This window comes from Oncorhynchus clarkii, chromosome 30 (assembly GCF_045791955.1).
Source record: "Oncorhynchus clarkii lewisi isolate Uvic-CL-2024 chromosome 30, UVic_Ocla_1.0, whole genome shotgun sequence".
Classification (NCBI taxonomy): domain Eukaryota; kingdom Metazoa; phylum Chordata; class Actinopteri; order Salmoniformes; family Salmonidae; genus Oncorhynchus; species Oncorhynchus clarkii.
In genome coordinates this window covers 8752756-8774196 of record NC_092176.1, presented here as the reverse complement: position 1 = coordinate 8774196, position 21441 = coordinate 8752756, and the positions used below count along the sequence as shown (strand labels likewise).

At 44.6% G+C, this 21441-nt stretch overlaps 2 protein-coding genes and 1 non-coding gene across 3 annotated transcripts; all 3 read left to right on the top strand.

Annotated features, from left to right (window-relative positions):
* The first annotated feature begins 3574 nt into the window (after positions 1-3574).
* On the top strand, positions 3575-3646 carry trnah-gug (transfer RNA histidin (anticodon GUG)). Its single transcript has one exon. It is a non-coding gene; the product is annotated as a tRNA-His (tRNA).
* Positions 3647-4645: 999 nt separating this feature from the next.
* On the top strand, positions 4646-14758 carry LOC139390215 (kinesin-like protein KIF24). Its single transcript, XM_071137472.1, has 11 exons — positions 4646-5535; positions 5773-5935; positions 8121-8218; positions 10840-11076; positions 12452-12539; positions 12962-13083; positions 13472-13577; positions 13682-13753; positions 13923-14032; positions 14156-14444; positions 14726-14758. Exons 1-11 carry the CDS (start codon positions 4769-4771, stop codon positions 14756-14758), a joined length of 2085 nt encoding a protein of 694 aa, XP_070993573.1. The 5' UTR covers positions 4646-4768.
* A 724-nt stretch (positions 14759-15482) lies between these two features.
* LOC139389985 (uncharacterized) lies at positions 15483-17675 on the top strand. The gene is made up of 4 exons (XM_071137052.1): positions 15483-16284; positions 16489-17029; positions 17180-17273; positions 17476-17675. The coding sequence occupies exons 1-2, from the start codon at positions 15546-15548 to the stop codon at positions 16593-16595; spliced, it is 846 nt and encodes a 281-aa protein (XP_070993153.1). The 5' UTR covers positions 15483-15545; the 3' UTR covers positions 16596-17029; positions 17180-17273; positions 17476-17675.
* The last annotated feature ends 3766 nt before the right edge of the window (positions 17676-21441 follow it).

Below are 21441 nucleotides of genomic sequence, written 5' to 3'. Positions count from 1 at the left end.
CGCACAAAGACAGCTCTCCAACAGACTTTGAGGCAATGATCACCAAACTTTTCCCAGTCTGCTTTATGAAAAGCACCATCTTCTGAACGATACTCTATCTGGAATAGTAACATCAAAGTTAATGAAATCAGGAAATGATCACGTCCAACAGTCGAATCATTCATTACATTACATTCACACAAAGATACAATAGAGTTAGAAGCCAGTGAGAGGTCCAGGCAGGATGTAACCCCTCTAACAACATCGACTCTTGTACCACATCCATCGTTAAGACATACTAATGCTGGTTTCCATCATATCTTCCACAATAGTACTATCAGCATCTGTATGTGTGCTTCCCCATGAACTACTATGTGTATTAAAGTTGCCATACCATATCTCTCTAGAGCCCAATTCTCTGGATATTTCATCAAACATTGCTACAGATAGTTGATGACTAGGGTTGTGAAAATGTTGTAACTTAATATTACTACCTGCACTGAAGATTCCCACCACCACACATTCATATGAGACAGTTATATTATGATATTCAAGACCTTCCCTTAGCACACTCACCACCCTGTCCAATCTATCAGATCTGATTGATCAATAACCAGGAATAATCAAATCAAGATGTGGTCTAAGCCATGCATCTTGAAAACATATCACATCAGGTTTGATCGCTAAATCAATGACATATTTCTTAAAACTCCTGACCGTTAGTAATAAGGCTTCTGGCATTCCACTGAAGGATAACAAAAACCATAACTCTAATTATCATCATACTGAGACATTCCATCATTAGTATTATTATTAGGCGTCAACATGTGAGAACAAGATTTCTGAACAGGTCTAGTATCCGTGTCTGGACCAACATAAGCAACATTTCCTACAGTAGGTCCACTTATTCCAGGAGAAGCCCTATTGTCTCCATCATTCTGCCTAATAGTTCCATCAATCTGCCTTGCAGCCTCTGCATAAGAGTCATTATGAGTGATTTTATATCTTTGGGCCTCTCTAGCCTTTTTCTGTACCTGGCATCCATCAAATGTGGCACTCTGTTCCCACCCCAATTACAACAGTTAAACCTTGACATTGTTCCCACATTCACTATAATCATGTGCACCTGCCCACTTGGCACATCCTTTCTTTCCTTTGCACAGAGCCACTACATGTCCCATTCATTGGCATTTAAAACACCTTAATGGAGGTGGGCCAAACTCTCTTAACAATGAAAACCAGGAAGCCCATCTGTACTTTCTTACATAAAACCTTCTCAAACATTAACAGTACTGACAGGCTTTCTTTCCTACTGAACAGACGTTTGGATTCAACCATTATGCCCCCCTCTACATTTTCTTTAAAATAAACCTATGGACATAGATAGTGGAACCCCAGAAATCCCCCCCCCCCCCCCCCCCCCCCCCCCCCCCCTCCTCAGTTTAGCCGAAGCTCATTGACATGACTTGTGGTTTTCTTCCCTTTGGGAGTTTTCATTTTCAGAATCTTAGGGTTTAGATGAGACAGACCCCCGTGGTCGCATCAAACACGAGTACAACTTGACACACCACTACATTGTTTTTCACTTCACGTTCTCAACACTAGAAGTGCCACTGCTGTTAGCAGCGTTTATAGCAGGGCCATTATTTTTCCTTTTCACTTTCATCCCCACCCACACCATCAGGACTATCATTAATGTCGACCACAGTCCTGCACAGCTGTTGCTAAAACCGCCTACCACAATATAATACGTTGGATTCTATTTCACTTCCTCGTTTGAAGTCGAATCCCTCGAATGCCGATCGCTTTGTCGTGGAACACTCAGGCCTTGTAAAGCAGCTGCTTCGTCTTGATGTTCATCTTTGTTAGTAGTTTACCGAGCTTTTCCTTTTCAAACAAGCGCGCTCTTCCAGCCACCATCCACAGACACTTCCTCACCTGACAGCCTCTCACCCCTCCGAAGCTAGCCAAAACAAGGATTAGCCACAATAGTAGAATTTGCCTTTCCTCTTCAAAGTGATTCAAACGGATACAAAAATAGTGGAATCGTGACATATTTGGACTAGATAATGCTCAACAAGGTCGGAATGTTGTTATATAAATGCAACGAAAGACAATAATTTAAAATGTTGAAATCGCACTGATTATTTATGAGATTATGTATTAGAACTGCATTGGGGGTTATACTTCTATGCACTATACACCCCTATCTCCTGTATATGGATCTCGGATCCATAAATTGGGGTATGAGGCTACTCGATGACACCCACAGATTACGATTCTGAAGAGTTTACACAAATATTAGCATCGTAGTTCATCATATTAGTGAACTCTAACTGTCAGATATCACCCCATTGTGCGTAATGACATTCATATTGCAATGTACAGCCTTACCTATGGCCCTTGGGTACTCGGTTACATACTTTAAGATGGCAGGAGCAGTGGTTCCCTGTATGTCCCTGTCCCTGAACACCTCCAAAATAAAAGTAATGTGGTTTGATAAGAATGACCCTCTGAGGGTTTAGAGCTTGAGGTAGTCACCTCATACAAGCACTTGGGAGTATGGCTAGACGGTACATTGTCCTTCTCAGCAAATATCAAATCTGTAGGCTAAGGTTAAATCTAGACTTGGTTTCCTCTATCGTAATCGCTCCTCTTTCATCCCAGCTGCCAAACTAACCCTGATTCAGATGGCCATCATACCCATGCTAGATTACGGAGACATAATTTATAGATCAGCAGGTAAGGGTGCTCTCGAGCGGCTAGATGTTCTTTACCATTCGGCCATCAGATTTGCCACCAATGCTCCTTATAGGACACATCACTGCACTCTATAGTCCTCTGTAAACTGGTCATCTCTGTATTCCTGTTGCAAGACCCACTGGTTGATGCTTATTTATAAAACCCTCTTAGGCCTCACTCCCCCGTCTCTGAGAGATCTACTGCAGCCCTCATCCTCCACATACAAACACCCGTTCTTCCAGTCACATTCTGTTAAAGGTCCCCAAAGCACACATCCCTGGGTTGCTCCTCTTTTCAGTTCGCTGCAGCTAGCGACTGGAACGAGCTGCAACAAACACTCAAACTGGAGTTTTATCTCAATCTCTTCATTCAAAGACTCAATCCTGGACACTCTTACTGACAGCTGTGGCTGCTTTGCGTGATGTTTTGTTGTCTCTACCTTCCTGCCCTTTGTGCTGTTGTCTGGGCCCAATAATGTACCATGTTTTGTGCTGCTACCATGTTGTTGTCATGTTGTGTTGCTACCATGCTGTGTTGTCATGTGTTGCTGCCTTGCTATGTTGTTTTCTTAGATCTCTCTTTATGTAGTGTTATGTTGTCTCTCTTGTCGTGATGTGTGTTTTGTCCTATATTTATATGTAATTTATTTAATGTCTCCGTCTCCGCAGGAGTTATTTTGCCTTTTGGTAGGCCATCATTGTAAACAAGAATTTGTTCTTAATTGACTTGCCTAGGTAAATAAAGGTAAACATAAAATTAAAAATACGCTGCATAACTCAACAATTAGCAAGTTTATTATCAACGTCACTACAAATCGCAATTTCTCCCATCTAGGGACAAGCCCTGGTAGCTCGCCGTGATCGTATAGTGGTTAGTACTCTGCGTTGTGGCCGCAGCAACCCCGGTTCGAATCCGGGTCACGGCATTGCGATACACAATGTCACGGCAAAAGGGCTCTGTTTTTAGATGTTTTTGAAAGCAACATAGTCTTCCCTACAAAAAAAAGAATCAAGTTATCGCATAGCTTTTGGCCCACAGCTAATGATCAGCAGACAAAACGCGAGGAGCCATGTGAGTGCAGCGCGCCGTGCGTAAATGGAATATTCCGATTCGCCAGCAGCCGGCGCACAAAGCAAACTAATTCTGCCCTTTCTGCCTTTCTCAACTTAATGCACATGCAGCAGCAGAATGCTCATTGGTCTAAGTTTACAGCGGGAAGAAATGCGCTAACTCAAACCGTCGTTATGGAGATGCTTTTTGTGTATGGAAACAGTGGGAAGGAGATTTCCACTGTTTAAAAATGTAGTGCATACCTGTATGTTAGTTTCTTAGCGTTGATACACGAGACAGAGAGCTCGTTTGGTCAGTTAATCTTCCCGAAGAGGAGACTAACTTCGAAGTTCGAACATTGGTGAGTGATGTGGGCACTTTTGGACTAACCTACTTGCTTGGCACCTCACCTTGCTTTGTAAAAACTACAGCCAGCACACTTGCAAGAAGGTGAACTTATATAATGTAGCCAGGTGAGGTGAGAGACAAAATTATTATTTAAATGTTTACAGCATTTTCCTCCCCAGGGTCCTCAACAAGATCCCAGTGAATTCCTATTCCAAATTCAAGAGTTTTCATGACATGGTCTTTCACAACTGCCAGAACACTGCAGCTGTCAACATAACTGTAAAACTATGACAGCTGTTGTTCTGTTGGCTCATCTATATTTATCATATTTGCTACACTGCAATGTGTGACATAGTGCCACCATCAGCAGTGTCAAGTTTCAGCACCAAAGCATGCAGCACACCCAGCCACAAGAGTAGGCTATCGTTCATCAAGAAAAAGCACGGAGGAAGGCAAGGTGTAAGCAAGGGAGTTGTCTTGTAATGTGCCACCGGTTTATACATTTGTAAACAAGGCTACTGAAGGTCTATTTGGTTGCGCTGCCTTGGGGACAGCGCGCTCCAACATTAACCAAATGGAATGACCACCGCTCATTCCCTCACAGGGATTGCGCACACATGCCAGAGGTGAGAAGGAACTAGTTGAGGCGATGACATCATGCCTGTACGAGTGCCTGCGCGAGGTCGGGCTTCAGCGTCACTACCCTTGTTTTACCGCCATGGGACTGAGACGCGCTGGACACCTGTCTTTGCTCACCATGGGCGACTACTCGAGCGTGGGGGTCCACAGCATGGGGGACCGTGCCCGGCTTTTCCATCTGGTACAGCTGGTCAAGTCTCTGGAGGAAGAGGAAGACCATGGGGGCCACGATGACAATAGAGTTGTGATAACAAGAAAGACTTTCACTTCAGGCAGCAAAGTCCCCGCATGCAGGCAGCTAGATTTTGATGGTGATGGTAGGTCGAGCGAGCCCAAACGCGGATGGCTCAGTGACTATGACAGTCACAGGGGGGCTGGTGTCCACCCCTTCCCGAGCCCGAACACAGGGGTTAAACCCCAACCACGCTGCGACCTCAGCAGAGGGTCACCCATACACAAAACCCAGATCAGTGGGACGCCGATGCGTAGCTGTCCTCACAAGCAGACTGTCAGACGGACCACAGTGCACAGGAGCAACAGCAAAGTGACCCAGCGTCAGGGCGTCTGCATTTACAAGGAGGGGACGACCATCGGCAGCGGGCCAAGACCTGAGGTGCGCCGGGAGGCGGATGGGACATCCAGGAGGACGGATGGGACATCCAGGAGGACGGATGGGACATCCAGGAGGACGGATGAGCCCACATACATGTACACATTGAGGAGAACTATAGGCTGCAACTATGGTCTGCCCCTGAGTAGCCCGGTGTCAACCAGAAAGTAAGTTGTATTATGTGTCAATTGTGTATAATGCTGTTGTTGATAGTGTATGGGTCACTAGGCTGGTCGTCTCTGGTCTGCTGCTGTCTCTCCTTTCATCTGTTTTCCTACTTCTTTTCATTCTACAAATAACTGCTCCTCACACTTGGTTAGTTGGAAAAGGAAACTCTCTCTTATTAATTATACTGTTGTTCAAAATACCTGTAATTTGTGCTTGTGTGTGTGTGTGTGTTGTAGGGAGGCAGGTGAGCAGAGGATCAGTGTGTGTGTGAGGAAGAGGCCCCTGACCAATGCTGAGAACAGGAGAGGGGAGGCAGACGTGGTCACAGCCCATGATGGAGATTCTGTGGTGGTCCATGAGAGCAAAGAGGCAGTGGACCTGACCCAGTACATACTCCAAGTAGGTACCAGGTCCAGTAGAGCCCTGCACAGGCTTGAATTTAAAGTCGAGCTTCTACCCATGCTGGTGACGCTCAGGCCCTACCCTACCCAGGCTCGATTGCTTCTGCTAAATTTAAGGCCCGGCCCTTCCCGAAACCAGAAATAACTTCCCCTGTTAGTAAATCCATTAGCTGCTCCTCTTTCTCACTCACTCCCTGCGTGCAGCACACTCTGCATGCACTCTGCTTATGGTGCTCTGACTGTGAGTATCCATAGCAACGGCTCCGCTTGGGCTGCTCTGTTCAATGAAGAGACATGAGAGAGCTGTTAGATACTTTTCGTCACTCTAAACTCCGACAAAACTCAATGAGAATTATAATTTTGGCAAAAGAATCTCTCCAGTCTTAAATTTGACAGGGTTGAAGCACTTCTGACGCCACGTTATGATCTTAGTCAGATATGACTGTACTGCGCAGCAGAGCACGCGCAAATGGCTCATCTTCAACATTTTATTGATCAATTTAGTAATACCGAGCCCTACCCATAACCTGGTTATTGATGAAGAAACAGGCCCTACGTGGCCGTAACCCGATGTATAATGTCGGGCTCGGGTTGGGTAGCAGAACTCTAATTTACAGTACACTCAGGCTACATCACACAGTCACAGAGGACAGAGTCTAGCAAGACTTGAATATAGCAATGTATACAGTACAGACCGTGAATATACAGTATATAGGTACAATAAAGGAGACATTATGTATGTTTGTATATTATACAGATGTAGGATCTTAAATTTGGGCCAGTTTGCTACAGAAGAAAAATTATCCTGCAACAACAGGAAATGTGAATTACTATGTGGATAATAGTTCATTTACATTGATACATTTTTCGTTAGGGTAAGTCAAGTCTGAATTTCAGAAATTACAAACTTTAGAAGCCTTTTTAAAACGCAAATACACTACAAGCTTGCATTTCCTGCCGTGCAGGAAAATTCTCAGCAACAAAAGAGTGATCAAATTAAGATCTTATATCTGTATGTTTGGATGTACTGTGTACAAGGCTAGGGTTGCACATTTTGGGGAATATTCAGAGGTGGAAACTTTCTGTGGGAATATATGGGAATTAACTGGAATATATGGGAATTAAAGGAAATATATGCAAATTAATATGAATACCATTTAAATGTAGATGTATTTTGCATTGGATATATTTACCATATCATATGGAAACAGAAACAGAAACCTTTTACCTTATCATAATTGCAAATTATTAAATCCTTCCAGTAGAAATTTAAAAAACAATTTAGTTACGGATTGAACTTTAATTTAACGAGTTGACTTTTCACATGGGATGATTTCACTGAACAACAAAAGAAAGGGAATATTGAATGATCCCCAATGATCCATTGCATCTCCCAAAAACATTTGCAACATAAATCTGTAAAATAATATTCTAGAAACTAAAGCATTTGGTTGTCTTCGTCTCAGGCTTTCATGTCTTCTCCCTGGACCTCCTCAATGTAAAAAAAAAAGCCTCAGATTTGCCCGGAATGCCACCAATTTTTCAACCCTTGTATTGGTCAGCCTGTTGTGTGCTTTGGTGTGTGTGTTCCCAAACAAGCACCAGTTGAGCTCGGAGGCGGCTGATGTTGGTGGGATTTGGAGGATGATGGAGGCAACAGGGGAAAGAGCCTCAGATCAACAAAGTCCCTTCCACCAGGTGGCTGATGAGATTTGTTGGCACGACTGCCATATTACATCTCCATCCCAAAGCCCTTGCTTGGAAGTGTACTTCGCCAGACTGCCAAGAACCTTGCCCTCATCCAGGCCAAGTGATGACACCATAGGCCTTGTTGATCTCTGCACCAGACAGGATGCTCTTGTCAGCATGCTTGGGGTCCAACATGTACGCTGTGGCGTGTATGGGCTTCAGGCAGAAGTCTTCAGGCTTTTTGATGTATTTCAGTTTTAGTCTACCCTAAACTGTTATAAGCTAACTTTTTTGATGAATTTAAGCAAAATTCCCTAAATTCCAGGGCTTAACTTCAATGGGAAATTTCCGTAAAGTTCCTGTAAAGTTTCCTACCCTTTGCAACCCAAGTTAAGGTACATAAATATAATTCATATAGCTTCAGGCCCCCTGTTCCTTGTAACACAGTGTTGATCTGTGTGTGTGTCTGTACTCTTCTCTGGTCCCCTCCACAGCACAGGTTTAATTATGATGAGGTGTTTGGGGAAGAGAGCTCCAATGTGGACGTGTACCTGAAAACAGCCTTTCCGCTGATACAGCATGTCCTCAACGGGTAAGGAACCTTGTGTTGTGTTCATTGGGTTCTAAACAAAAGAAAACGGGGAGGGACTCCGATAAGAAAAGTCTGTCGGTGTTAGCCATATTCCCTGCGTGTGTAAGACCCCTGCTGTAACACAATGATGTAGCTGCAGAGGAGCAACTAGGTGTTGTTTACCATAATGTATCCTAAAACAGTTGCGCTCAAACAGGTCGAACAGGTCGAGAGCTTCAAGTTCCTCAGTGCCCACATCACTAAAGAACTAGCATGGTCCACACACATTAACACAGTCGTGACGAGGGCATGGCAACGCCTCTTCCCCCTCAGGAGGCAGAAAAGATCTTGACTGGCTGCATCTTGACTGGCTGCATCACCACTTGGTACGGCAACTGCTTGGCATCTGAACGCAAGGCGCTACAAAGAGTAGTGCGTACGCTCAGGACACAGGGTTCTCACAAACTGCTTGATGTTCTTAAAGTACTTGAATTTGGCACTCTGAAATTCAAGTACTGGAATACCTTAAAAAGCAGACATTTTCTCAGGTTGGTACTTGAAAAGTACTTGAATTAAAATGAGAGGAGAACAGATAATGTATTGGTCTTGCAAATTAATTTCCATGCAGACTACTGAGTTTTATTGCCTCACGTGTTTCGTGCTGTGGTTGCCAGGCGAGCTCGCTCATTCCACCCTCACTGCCACTCGGCCAGGTAGGTACAGAACTGACTGATTAGGCGCCGCCAAACATCACATCGATAGCTAAACTGCCGGGAAAATGTAGATTCAAACCTGGCTTTTGTGCATATGGAACACTTATGGGCTCTTTTATTTCAGCTCATGAAACATGGGACCAACACATTACATGTTGCGTTTTATAAAAATTGTCAAAGACTTCAGCCATCCAAGTCACAGACTGTTTTCTCTGCTACCACACGGCAAGTAGTACCTATGACCAAGTCTGGAACCAACAGGACCCTGAACAGCTTCTACTCCCAGGCTATAAGACTGCTAATAGTTAGTTAAATAGTTAAGCAATATCTACCTGTAATATCTGCACTGACCTTTTTTGCAATAATCTCTTTTGACTCATCACATACGCTGAGGTTACTGTTTATTATCGATCCCGTTGCCTAGTCCCTTTATTCTGACCTACGTTTACAGTTGAAGTCGGAAGTTTACATACACGTAGGTTGTTTTTCTTGTTAACAAACTATAGTTTTGTTATAGCAAAAGTAGATATCCTAACCGACTATAGCAAGTCGGTTAGGACATCTACTGTGTGCATGACACAAGTATTTTTTCCGACAATTGTTTACAGACAGATTATTTCACTTATAATTCACTGTATCACAATTCCAGTGGGTCAGAGGTTTACATACACTAAGTTGACTGTGCCTTTAAACAGCTTGCAAAATTCCAGAGTATTATGTCATGGCTTAAGAAGCTTCTGATAGGCTAATTTACATAATTTGAGTCAATTGGAGGTGTACCTGTGGCTGTATATCAAGGCCTACCTTCAAACTCAGTGCCTCTTTGCTTGACATCATGGGAAAATCAAAAGAAATCAGCCAAGACCTCACAAAATAAATTGTAGACCTCCTCAAGTCTGGTTCATACTTGGGAGCAATTTCCAAATGCCTGAAGGTACCACGTTCATCTGTACAAACAATAGTACGCAAGTATGCAAAAGTATGTAAACTTCTGACCCACTGGGAAAGTGATGAAAGAAATACAGTGCCTTGCGAAAGTATTCGGCCCCCTTGAACTTTGCGACCTTTTGCCACATTTCAGGCTTCAAACATAAAGATATAAAACTGTATTTTTTTGTGAAGAATCAACAACAAGTGGGACACAATCATGAAGTGGAACGACATTTATTGGATATTTCAAACTTTTTTAACAAATCAAAAACTGAAAAATTGGGCGTGCAAAATTATTCAGCCCCCTTAAGTTAACACTTTGTAGCGCCACCTTTTGCTGCGATTACAGCTGTAAGTCGCTTGGGGTATGTCTCTATCAGTTTTGCACATCGAGAGACTGAAATTTTTTCCCATTCCTCCTTGCAAAACAGCTCGAGCTCAGTGAGGTTGGATGGAGAGCATTTGTGAACAGCAGTTTTCAGTTCTTTCCACAGATTCTCGATTGGATTCAGGTCGATTCAAAAGGTCGCAAAGTTCAAGGGGGCCGAATACTTTCGCAAGGCACTGTAAAAGCTGAAATAAATCATTCTCTCTAATATTATTCTGACATTTGACATTCTTAAAATAATGTGGTGATCCTAACTGACCTAAGATGGAATTTTTACTAGGACTAAATGTCAGGAATTGTGAAAAACTGAGTTTAAATGTATTTGGCTGAGGTGTATGTAAACTTCAGACTTCAACTGTACATATCTATCTAAATTACCTCGTACCCCTGCGCATCGACTCAGTACTGATTGTGTTATTATTTGTCTATTTTTCTGTTTCTTCGACTATTTCTCTATTTTTTTCTCTCTGCATTGTTGGGAAGGGCCCCGTAAGTAAGAATTTCACTGTTAGTCTACACCTGTTGTTTACGAAGCATGTGACACATAACATTAGATTTGATTTGTAATGGGATATTGTGTGACCTAGTTCTGTCTGTATGTACGTTGGCAGAGGCAAGGCCACTTGTTTTGCATACGGCCAGACGGGAGCAGGGAAGACACACACCATGCTGGGTTGTCCTCCTCAGAGACAGGGGCTATACGCTCTGGCTGCCAGGGACATATTTACCCAGCTGCACTCCACCCAGGACTGTGGCAACTCTGCAGTCACATCCCACGTCTATGTCAATGTCAGCTTCTTTGAGATCTACTGTGGCCAGCTCTACGACTTGTTGGACCGTAGAAAACGGTGCGTGTGTGATTGTGTATGTACTCAAGTTCAGGACTGACTTATCTCGACCAGTAGTTGTGACTTTGTTTTCAGAAAATATTTCATAATGTAACACTCTAACTTGGACTCTGACTCGAACACTAGAGGCTTGGGACTCGACTCGCACTCGAGGTTTAGTAAATTGACTACATCACTGAACATAACCCTGCTCTCTGATTGGTCCATTCTCGAGGTCGACCAATTATGATTTTTCAACCTTATCCCAATTATTGGAGGACCATTTTATATATATATATATATATATATATATATATATATATATATATATATATATATATGTGTAATAATGACAATTACAACAATAATGAATGAACAATGAACACTTATTTTAACTTCATATAATACATAAATAAAATCTATTAAGTCTCAAATAAATAATGAAACATGCTCAATTTGGTTTAAATAATGCAAAAACACAGGGTTGGAGAAGAAAGTAAAAGTAGAATATGTGCCATTTAAAAAAGCTAATGTTTAAGTTCCTTGCTCAGAACATGAGAACATATGAAAAGCTGGTGGTTCAATATTCCCAGTTCTTCAATATTCCCAGTTAAGAAATTTTAGGTTGTAGTTATTATAGGAATTATGATGCATCACTGAACATAAATAACCCTGCTCTCTGATTGGTCCATTCTCGAGGTCGACCGATTATGATTTTTCAACCTGATCCCAATTAGGTTGAAAAAAACAGACAAAACAAATGGAACATGAAAAATAGATCGATGATGGCTAGAAGACCGGTGACGTCGACCGCAGAACACCGACCGAACAAGGAGAGGAGCCGACTTCGGTAGACATTGGCGAAGTAGGCAGTGATTCGATGATAAATTAACAGGCACTGCATTGATTATATGCAACGCAGGACAAGCTAGTTAACCATCAACCATGTGTAGTTAACTAGTGATTATGTTAAGATTGATTGTTTTTTACCTGCTAGCTAGCAACTTACCTTCGCTCCTTGCTGCACTCACGTAACAGGTGGTCAGCCTGCCACGCAGTCTCCTCATGGAGTGCAATGTAATCGGTCATAATCGGCGTCCAAAAATGCAGATTACCGATTGTTATGAAAAATTGAAATCGGACCTAATTAATCGGCCATGCCGATTAATCGATCGACCTCTAGTCCCTTCACAATGACATGGTCATAACCATGCTCTCTGATTGGTTCCTTCATAATAACATTGAGCCAGTGAACCAGTTGAACCACAACCACTCAGTGAACCACTCAGCGAACCACAGAACCAGTGAACTACTCAGTGAACCACTCAGGAAATAAGTGAACCAGTAAACCTCTGATTGGTCTCTTTATAATGACATCTGTGTCTTCTCTATGCAGCTTGTTTGCAAGGGAGGATGGGCACCAAGTGGTTCAGATAGCAGGGCTAAGAGAGGTCAAAGTGGAGTCTGTCAACTCATTGCTAGAGGTGAGACTTGTATTCCTCTCTTCTCATTCTTCCTATTCTCGTCTGTTATACCTCCCTGTCTTGCTGTTTTGATTTATTTCCCTTCTTCATTCCATCCTCCTTTCATCGCTTCTCCTGCCTCCACCCCTCCTCATTCATCCTCCCCACCTTCTCCTGCCTCCACCCTTTCTCATTCATCCTCCCCACCTCATTCATCCTCCCCACCTTCTCCTGCCTCCACCCCTCTTCATTCATCCTCCCCACCTTCTCCTGCCTCCACCCCTCCTCATTCATCCTCCCCACCTTCTCCTGCCTCCACCCCTCCTCATTCATCCTCCCCACCTTCTCCTGCCTCCACACCTCCTCATTCATCGTCCCCACCTTCTCCTGCCTCCACCCCTCCTCATTCATCCTCCCCACCTTTTCCTCTCTCCGCCTTCCAGGTGATCTTGTGGGGTACAGGGGAGCGCACCCAGGGGGTAAGTGGAGTCAACCCAGTGTCATCCCGCTCCCACGCTCTGCTCCAGATACAGCTCAGAGACTCTGGCCATCGGGCCACTGGCAGGTCAGTGTCACGTTATAATAACTTATAGGACAAAGTCGCCAAATTAGTTCCAGGTAGCAAAACTAATTTCCATATTTTTGTTTTGAGAGTGATATATAGAAAATGATCAACCAGGTATATGGAGTTTGCACATTGCAATTCAGACACAGTTTATAATCTCAAATATAACACATATTCAGCAATATACCTGAGATTGAATGTGTTATTTTATGTATGATTAGCTACAGTACACAGTGTGTGTTTGTTTGTGTGTGTGTGTGTGTGCGTGCGTGTGTGTGTGTGTGTGTGCGTGCGTGCGTGCGTGCGCAATTCAGTAGCTTTGTAACATAGTTTATGTGACATTAAATTAAAAGTAATCGGACCAGATGTGTCCCACACTGTTGTGTAGGATGTCATTTGTGGATCTGGCTGGAAGTGAGAGAGCAGCAGACTCCAGAGACCCAGACAGACTGAGTCGCATGGAGGGGGCAGAGATCAACCAGAGTCTACTGGCAGTGAGCGCAAAACACACACAACAGGATACATACAATACTTTATTGTTCATTTTCACACACACATAAAACGGGATTGCTGTTAACATGTAGCCTATTTGTTTCAGCTGAAAGAATGTATCCGTTCTCTGGACCAGGAGCAGTCACACACACCGTTCAGACAGAGCAAGCTCACGCAGGTAAAGAATCTCACACACACATTGCAAACGTTCACGGGTTCAACTCTCAACAACACATCTGAGCAACTCCACACCAGGTTTGTGCTTCGACTGTGTTGTCCACAGGGAATGATATAATTTGGGTCAGTACCACTTTGTTCAAACTCTGTTTACCTTGTTGTCTGTATAGGTTTTGAAGGACTCCTTTGTTGGTGATTCAAAGACATGTATGATTGCAAACGTTTCCCCCAGTCACCTAGCAACCAAACACACACTCAATACGCTGAGATACGCTGACCGGTGAGTGTTGCGTATTACGTAGGTCATATGAGAGCACACATTCCGACTCAACAGTTTTGACGTCATTGATTAATTGGTCAGTGACATTGGCCTGTGATATATCATGTCCTATTGGCTCTACAGGGTGAAGGAGCTGAGGGGGGGAGGGGGGAGAAGACGGCCCACAGTCACCCCGTCCCCATCCCCAGAACATGATCAGACTAGCAGCATTGGTACTAGTGCCAGCAGGGGGAAAAGTCCCCCAAAAGGGGTGAAGTTGGGGGGACACAGGGAGGCCCCAAATGTGACTGGCACCCCTGCAAGGAGGTTAGCCCCAGGGGGAGCTCTGCTCTGCTCCACACCAAAGGGCCAGGGGGCGGGGGAGGGCTTTGGGAGGGGGAGAGAAGACCTCTGTTTGGAGAACACCACACCTGTGAGGGGCTCACTGGGCCGGGGGCTTTGGAGGCGCAGGAGGAGTGAGGGAGTGGGAGAGAGGGAGAGGAATAGCGAGAGGGAGGTGGAAAAGAAAGGGCACAGAAAGGAATGTGAGAAGACAGATGATTCCAACACGGAACAGGACCATGGGGTGGCTTGGGTGACGAGACAGCGAATGGGAGAGGGAAGGACAACCCTTTGGGAAATACCCAGAGAAGGAAGAGCCACTACAAGCCAGATGGCCATAGGTAAGAGGGCAGCTGCTGCTTCCTGCCTCAGAGGAGAAGAGAGGCAGAGTACTACTACGAGTAAAGGAGAGGGAGAGGGCAGGAGATGGATAGAGCAGTACCGAATTGTGGGGGAGAGGGAGAGAGAGAAGACAGCTGAGGGACAGAGAGAGTTGGGAGAGGTCAGGGAGAGAGATAGGAGGACTAGTACAGAATGGGAAAGGGAGAGGGAAACTGAGACGCCAAGGGAGCGGGAGAGCGAGAAGGAAAGAGAGAGGCATTTGAGAAGATACCACCAGCAGCTGCAGCAGATGCAGTGGCTCCAGCAGCCTCTGCCTGCCTCTCCGTTTGTCTGCCACGGTGTGGAGGAGCTTCTGGCTGGGTACAGGGCCACTGCTGGGGCCGGGGGAGACCACCTCCCGCTTTGGGGGGAAGGGACCGCAGGGGTCACAGTGGAGGCAAAGGGGAGGGGACAGAGTCACCTCTCTAACAACACGTCTCAGAGCCACTGCCACAATGGCGATAATGATGATGATAATGAAGGAGATGATGGTAGTGGAGAGCACATCCTCAAGTGTCTCGTCCCCGGGGCTGGATCAGTGCTGTCTACCATCAGCAGGCTGGATGACAGAGGGACAGGAGGAGGAGGAGTGGAGAGAGGGAGTGGGGACGAATGGGGGTCACCCAAGGAGGACGAGAGGAGAGGGAAATGGGCATGGCCAGAGTGTAGAGTGGTCGAGTCAGAAGAGGGCGGCAGGTGGACAGGGGCTGTGTTGCGTCTTGGGGAGGAGGAACAGTTAACATCTAGCCTCCGTGGGGCATTTGAGAGGGGGGGGTGGGCAGGGGAACACAAGGAGAGAGGAGAAGAGGACATGCTGCTGGGGGCTGAATGGAGCACAGAGGAGGAAGGAGAGGTTGCCGTTAATGACTTCACCCGCGGCTCCACAGACAGCAACAGTGACAACGACAGCTTTTACCGACACTGCAGCCACCACGCTCCGGCCGAGAGGCCCCTCTCTCCACCCCCGCCCCCAGCCAAGCTCAACGACCTGTCCCTGGAGTCCAAGCACATCAACCAGAGCTCCAGTGGCCTGTGCCTACACTTCCAAAATGTCCCCATTTGCCCCTGCCAGCAGGGAGTACCACTGAGCCCCAGAAAGAGGACAGCGCTACCAGGTGCTGAGCTGCTACGTCTTATAGACCCTGCCACCCCCCTTCTGTCCTTTGTGCAGACGGGGAGGGGAGCAGCGGTTGGCACCACAAGGCTTCCCCCTGAGAGCCAAAATAATTCTGGAGTTGTGGCTCTAATGCCCCCTTCTTCACCACCACACTGTGAGTCCTCGGGCAATTCATCTAGATGCACCATGGATCCCCTCTCACTTTCCTTGCTTCAGGTAGACAGGCTGGCAGCCACAGACTCCTTCCTCTGCCAGCAGGTACCACACAGCACCTACTCCCCCTCCCTCCTGCCTAGGGAAGGTGGAAAGGGAAAAGGGGTGGTGGACGGTGGCCAGTCTCTAGTACCCACTCTAGTGATAGATGGGAAGAGTGGTGAAGGCCACATGGATCAGAGGAGATCCAAGATGGATGCTGCTCCTCTCTGGAGAATGGGTGAGTCACATACACAAGCTTGTGCAATGCTCCCCCCCCCCGTATTGTTTACTTAATATCTCTGTAAATAATTGCCACCTTCTCATTGACATTGTTCATTTGTGAGAATTGCGGTTTTGTTAGGGGATTGCGTGTAAAAATAAATACATTTTAAAAACAAGTCAAATGTTGCTCTAATTCTCTTGTGTTGTCTGTTCTGTCCAGCTATGACCAAACCATCTGCCCCTGTGGTCTCCTTGGTGTCTGTCCAAGACCAAAGAGGAATCCTGAAAACCCCAGCCCAGTTAGGGAGGGAGGTCCTAGGCTCCTGACTCTACCTGTCCCCCTGGCCCTTCTCCACACTTCCACTCACCACACAACCTCACTGTATCCAATACACACACAACCAAGTGCTCCCAAGGCCCAGTCCAGCCCAACACACAAGCATCACACCCTTTGCCTTCCACCCATGTACCACAACATACACATAAGCCTCCCATCGCGACTAAACACACATTTCAGGATACACCCAACTCCTCCATCCCTAGTGTACAAATTCTCCAACAAATGAACAACCCCGTGCAATTTAACATTTTGCAGGACCAATCTCAGTCGCCCAGTTCAAACAGTCCTCCTAATCTCCACACTCCATGCCGTCTCAGCGGTTCAAGCAGTCCAGTCCAGACGTTCCAAACGGTCTGTTAAAGCACGTTGGACCCCCAGCCACCCTCTCCTTCTCTACTCGGGAAGCCCTGGAGCATGCCCAGTAAGTTCAAGTCTATCTGTTATGTATCATGAACAATGTGTAGGTTTATGGTCCCTTACTCATCCTGGCTCTATCCCTTGCCATCTCTTCCTCTTTCCATCTCTCTCTATCTCTCTCTTTCTCTACATTTCTCCCTTCTGTGTTCGTCAGGTGGTGTGTTGTCCAGACCCATTGGGAGCAGTTGAAGCAGATAGAGTCTATGTGTCGTAGAGAGGGGACATTGCTGTGCCAATAGCCTGACGTGGTGAGAACTCAGCACCTTGTATATACAAGTATTAAATATACTAGCTCGTAAATCATGGATTGGATTCATTAGATTCATTGCAATTACTATTATTGTTGCTGAATAGGACACTTGGTTTGAGAGTAGTGCTCTCCATGACTGTCTACCATTTGTTGATCCAACTTCCTTCCCTGTCTGTCTCACCGGTCCCTCTATTCTTCAGGACTTTAGGGAGTTACGTTCATAAACTGGAGGAGATCATGGAGCAGAAGGCTGTGTGCGTTCGGAGCCTGAGATCTCTGCTACAGCCCTACCTCACCCAACTGAAAAATCCTTGTTGAAAACTATTAGTCATTTTCAATTCATGGAGTGAATTTCAATTCAGTTCTGTTTCTGAATTGATAGCTGAATTGACCCCAAACCTGTCTGACAGTTACAGTTACAGTTAAGTTACACCAGGCAAATAATTTGTGTGGGTGTGGAGTGAACTTGTGTGGAGTGAGCTGTATTTTTTTAAACAGTAGCCTACAGAAACAAACACTTATAGTCAGTACCTTCGTGATTAAGGCACTGTACTACTTTAGCCTGTATCACAAATAATGAGATTCCCATAGAGAATGATAGAGTCCTCTAGTGGCCAAAAGGCCATATTAGCATGGACAGCACCATTGAGGGCTTCCACCATTATAATGTAGTCAACTGGGTGGGACTTCCAACTTCATTGTCTAATGCCTCCTGGTGACCCTGTTGGAGTCATGTCCAACCGGGTAATCAGGAGGGATCAGCCAATTGTGAAGAAGAAAATGTGCTACATCAAAATGGAGATTGCCTCAATGGTGCTGCCCATGCTGTCACAGACGCACAGATACAAAGATGAGTCCTCTATCTCTATGGAGATTCCCAACCTCTGTCATTTCAAGAATTTTGCTACGAGTAACTAACCATAAAAAGGTATGGAATCATTATAATGTTGTACTTTGGTAGTTTAGGTAGTCTATCCACAAGAAATTAATTATACATGGAAGATAAATCACTTTTTTTATGTGGTAGGCCTGTCCTCTGTGGTTGGTCTTTGAAATGCAGGCGCAAAGAAGATGTCTGCCAGTTGTTCGTCTGTCTTGCCAGCAGATGGAGGTACTGTGTGTGAAAATCCAAGTTTTCAGAGTAGAAAATGTATTGCACAATTCACTCAAAAAGAAAAGTCACATTCTTCGTAAAACAACCGGTGTAGTCTAAAAGTGAAATGTTTACTTACATGTCCTTTTCCAACAATGCAGAGTTAAGATAAATATATACAATTGATATGACACAAGGCATAAATACACAGTGAATAACAAAAATCTTGAGTAAAAATAGCACGGCTATATACAGGGAGTACCAGTACTGAGTTGATGTGCAGGGGTATGAGGTAATTGAGATAGCTATGTACTTATAGGTAGGGGTAAAGTGAACTAGTCAACAGGATAGATAATAGACCGTAGAGTATATGTTGAGTGTGAACGTGTGTGTGGTGTCAGTATGTATGTGTGTGTGGGCGTATGTAGTGTGTTGTGGTGTCAGTGTAAGTATGTGTGAGTGTCCAGTGTTTGTGCATAGAGTTAGTGCATAAAAGGATCAATGCAGGTAGTCCGGGTGAGCCATTTTATTAGCTATTTAGCAGTCTTGTTTAGCAATCTTATGGCTTCTGGGTAGAAGCTGTTCAGGGTTCTGTTGGTTCTAGACTTACCACCAATGTTCCCTCTAATTTTTTTCGGCACAGCGAATTTCAAGTCTACTGAGAGCAAACTTTAACATTGTGAAAATTCTGTGCAACTTCCAGCATGCGTTTACTGTGAACACTGTGGCTGTACCCGCTTTATGTTACAGTTTAAACAGTGGCCATGTAGGCTACTTGATCATAATGTAGGCATACCAGAGTGACCTACAATCAAAAGCAATGGCATACCATAACATTTGAACACGGAAATAGCTGTTCTCATTCAGCCTACAGTAGCAGCCAATGTGTGGTGTTCAATGTAGGCCTAAATTCCATGAAACCTTTGAAGAAAATATGCAGGGCTTGACATTAACCTGTTATCCACCTGTCCTTCAGGCAAGGAGTTCATTGGAAATGTTGTTGTGTTGTTTGATGCAAGAAACCACTTTACAAAATAAAATGTATTATTATTTCTATGCCATTATTACAGAGAATCAGACAAATGATGCTATCCTCTGCCTATTGGCTACTTAGTTTGTTCAAGCATGTCTCAAAATACATCACTCCCCTATTGCTGACTAAAATGATCTATAACTGGGCTAATAACTCACTAACTAGCAAAGGACATGAACAGAATGTGCACACTTGGCTACATGAAGCTCTCACTTTGATCTCAAAACAAGCGCATCTATAGTACCAGTCATAAGTTTGGACACACCTACTCATTCAAATGTTTTTCTTTATTTTGACTATTTTCTACATTGTAGAATAATAGTGAAGACATCAAAACTATGAAATAAAACATATGGACCAAACAAATCAAAAATATATGTTATATTTGAGGATTCTTCAAAGTAGCCACCCTTTGCCTTCATGACATCTTTGCACACGCTTGGCATTCTCTCAACCAGCTTCATGAGGTAGTCACCTGGAATGCATTTCAATTAACAGGTGTGCCTTGTTAAAAATTAATTTGTGGAATTTCTTTCCTTCATAATGCGTTTGAGTCAATCAGTTGTGTTGTGACAAGGTAGGGGTGGTACACAGAATATTGCCCTATTTGGTAAAGACCAAGTCCATATTATGGCAAGAACAGCTCAAATAAGCAAAGAGAAACAACAGTCCATCATTCATTTCAGACATGAAGGTCAGTTAATCTGGAACATTTCAAGAACTTTGAAAGTTTCCCCAAGTGCAGTCACAAAAACCATAAAGTGCAATGATGAAACTGGCTCTCATGAGAACTGCCACAGGAAAGGAAGACCCAGAGTTACCTCTGCTGCAGAGGATAAGTTCATTAAAGTTACCAGCCTCAGAAATTGCAGCCCAAATAAATGCTTCACAGAGTTCAAGTAACTGGACACATCTCAACATCAACCCTTCAGAGGAGACTGTGAATCAGGCCTTCGTGGTCGAATTGCTGCAAAGAAACCACTACTAAAGGACACCAATAATAAGAAGAGACTTGCTTGAGCCAAGAAACACGAACAATGGACATTAGACCGGTGGAAATCTGTCCTTTAGTCTGATGAGTCCAGATTTGAGACCCAGAGAAGGTGAACAGATTATTTCAGCATGTGTAGTTCCCACACTATTTTGGTTACTACATGATTCCATTTGTTATTTCATAGTTGTGATGTCTTCACTATTATTCTACAATGTAGAAATAGTAAAAATAAAGAAAAACCCTTCAATGACTAGGTGTGTCCAAACTTTTGACTGGTACTGTACTTGAGACCACTCATGCTGTAAACACAATCCAGTTCCTTGCATTTGACGTAACAAGAGGTGATGCAGCTAGTCAAGATTCTCTCAATGGGCCAGCTTTAAAACCTTTTGAGGATCTGAAGGCCCTTGACAAATCTTTTCAGCCTCCTGAGGGGGAAGAGGCGTTGCCATGCCCTCTTCGTGACTGTGTTAATGTGTGTGGCCTATGATAGTTCTTTAGTGATATTGACACTGAGGAACTTGAAGCTCTCGACCTGTTCGACCCTCCATTTCCTGTAGTCCACAATCAGCTCTTTTATCTTATTGACGTTGAGTGAGACGTTGTTGTCCTGGCACCACAATGCCAGGTCTTTGACCTCCTCCCTAAAGACTGCCTCATTGTCGACGGTGATCAGACCTACCTCTGTCTTGCGGTCAGCAAACTTGATGATGTTGGAGTTGTGCGTGGCCACACAGTCATGGGTGAACAGGGAGTACAGGAGAGGACTAAGCATACACCCCTGAGGGGCTTCATGTTGATGGTAAGTATGGCGGATGTGTTGTTGCCTACCCTCACCGCCAGGGAGTGTCCCGTCAGGAAGTCCAGGATCTAGTTGCAGTGGGAGATGTTCAGTACCAGGGTCCTGAGCTTGGTGATGAGCTTGGAAGGGACTATGGTGTTAAATGCTGAGCTATAGTCAATAAACAGCATTCTTACAAAGGTATTCCTTTTGTCCAGGTGGGTGAGGCCAGTGTGAAGGGTAATAGAGACTGCGTCATCTGTGG

Coding starts and splice junctions, on each gene's coding strand:
- LOC139390215 (XM_071137472.1), top strand. CDS start 4,769: ATGACATCATGCCTGTACGAGTGCCTGCGCGAGGTCGGGCTTCAGCGT. Junction 13,578..13,681: donor TCAACCAGAGTCTACTGGCA/GTGAGCGCAAAA, acceptor TATTTGTTTCAG/CTGAAAGAATGTATCCGTTC. Junction 13,754..13,922: donor GACAGAGCAAGCTCACGCAG/GTAAAGAATCTC, acceptor TTGTCTGTATAG/GTTTTGAAGGACTCCTTTGT.
- LOC139389985 (XM_071137052.1), top strand. CDS start 15,546: ATGCTGCTGGGGGCTGAATGGAGCACAGAGGAGGAAGGAGAGGTTGCC. Junction 16,285..16,488: donor TGCTCCTCTCTGGAGAATGG/GTGAGTCACATA, acceptor TGTTCTGTCCAG/CTATGACCAAACCATCTGCC.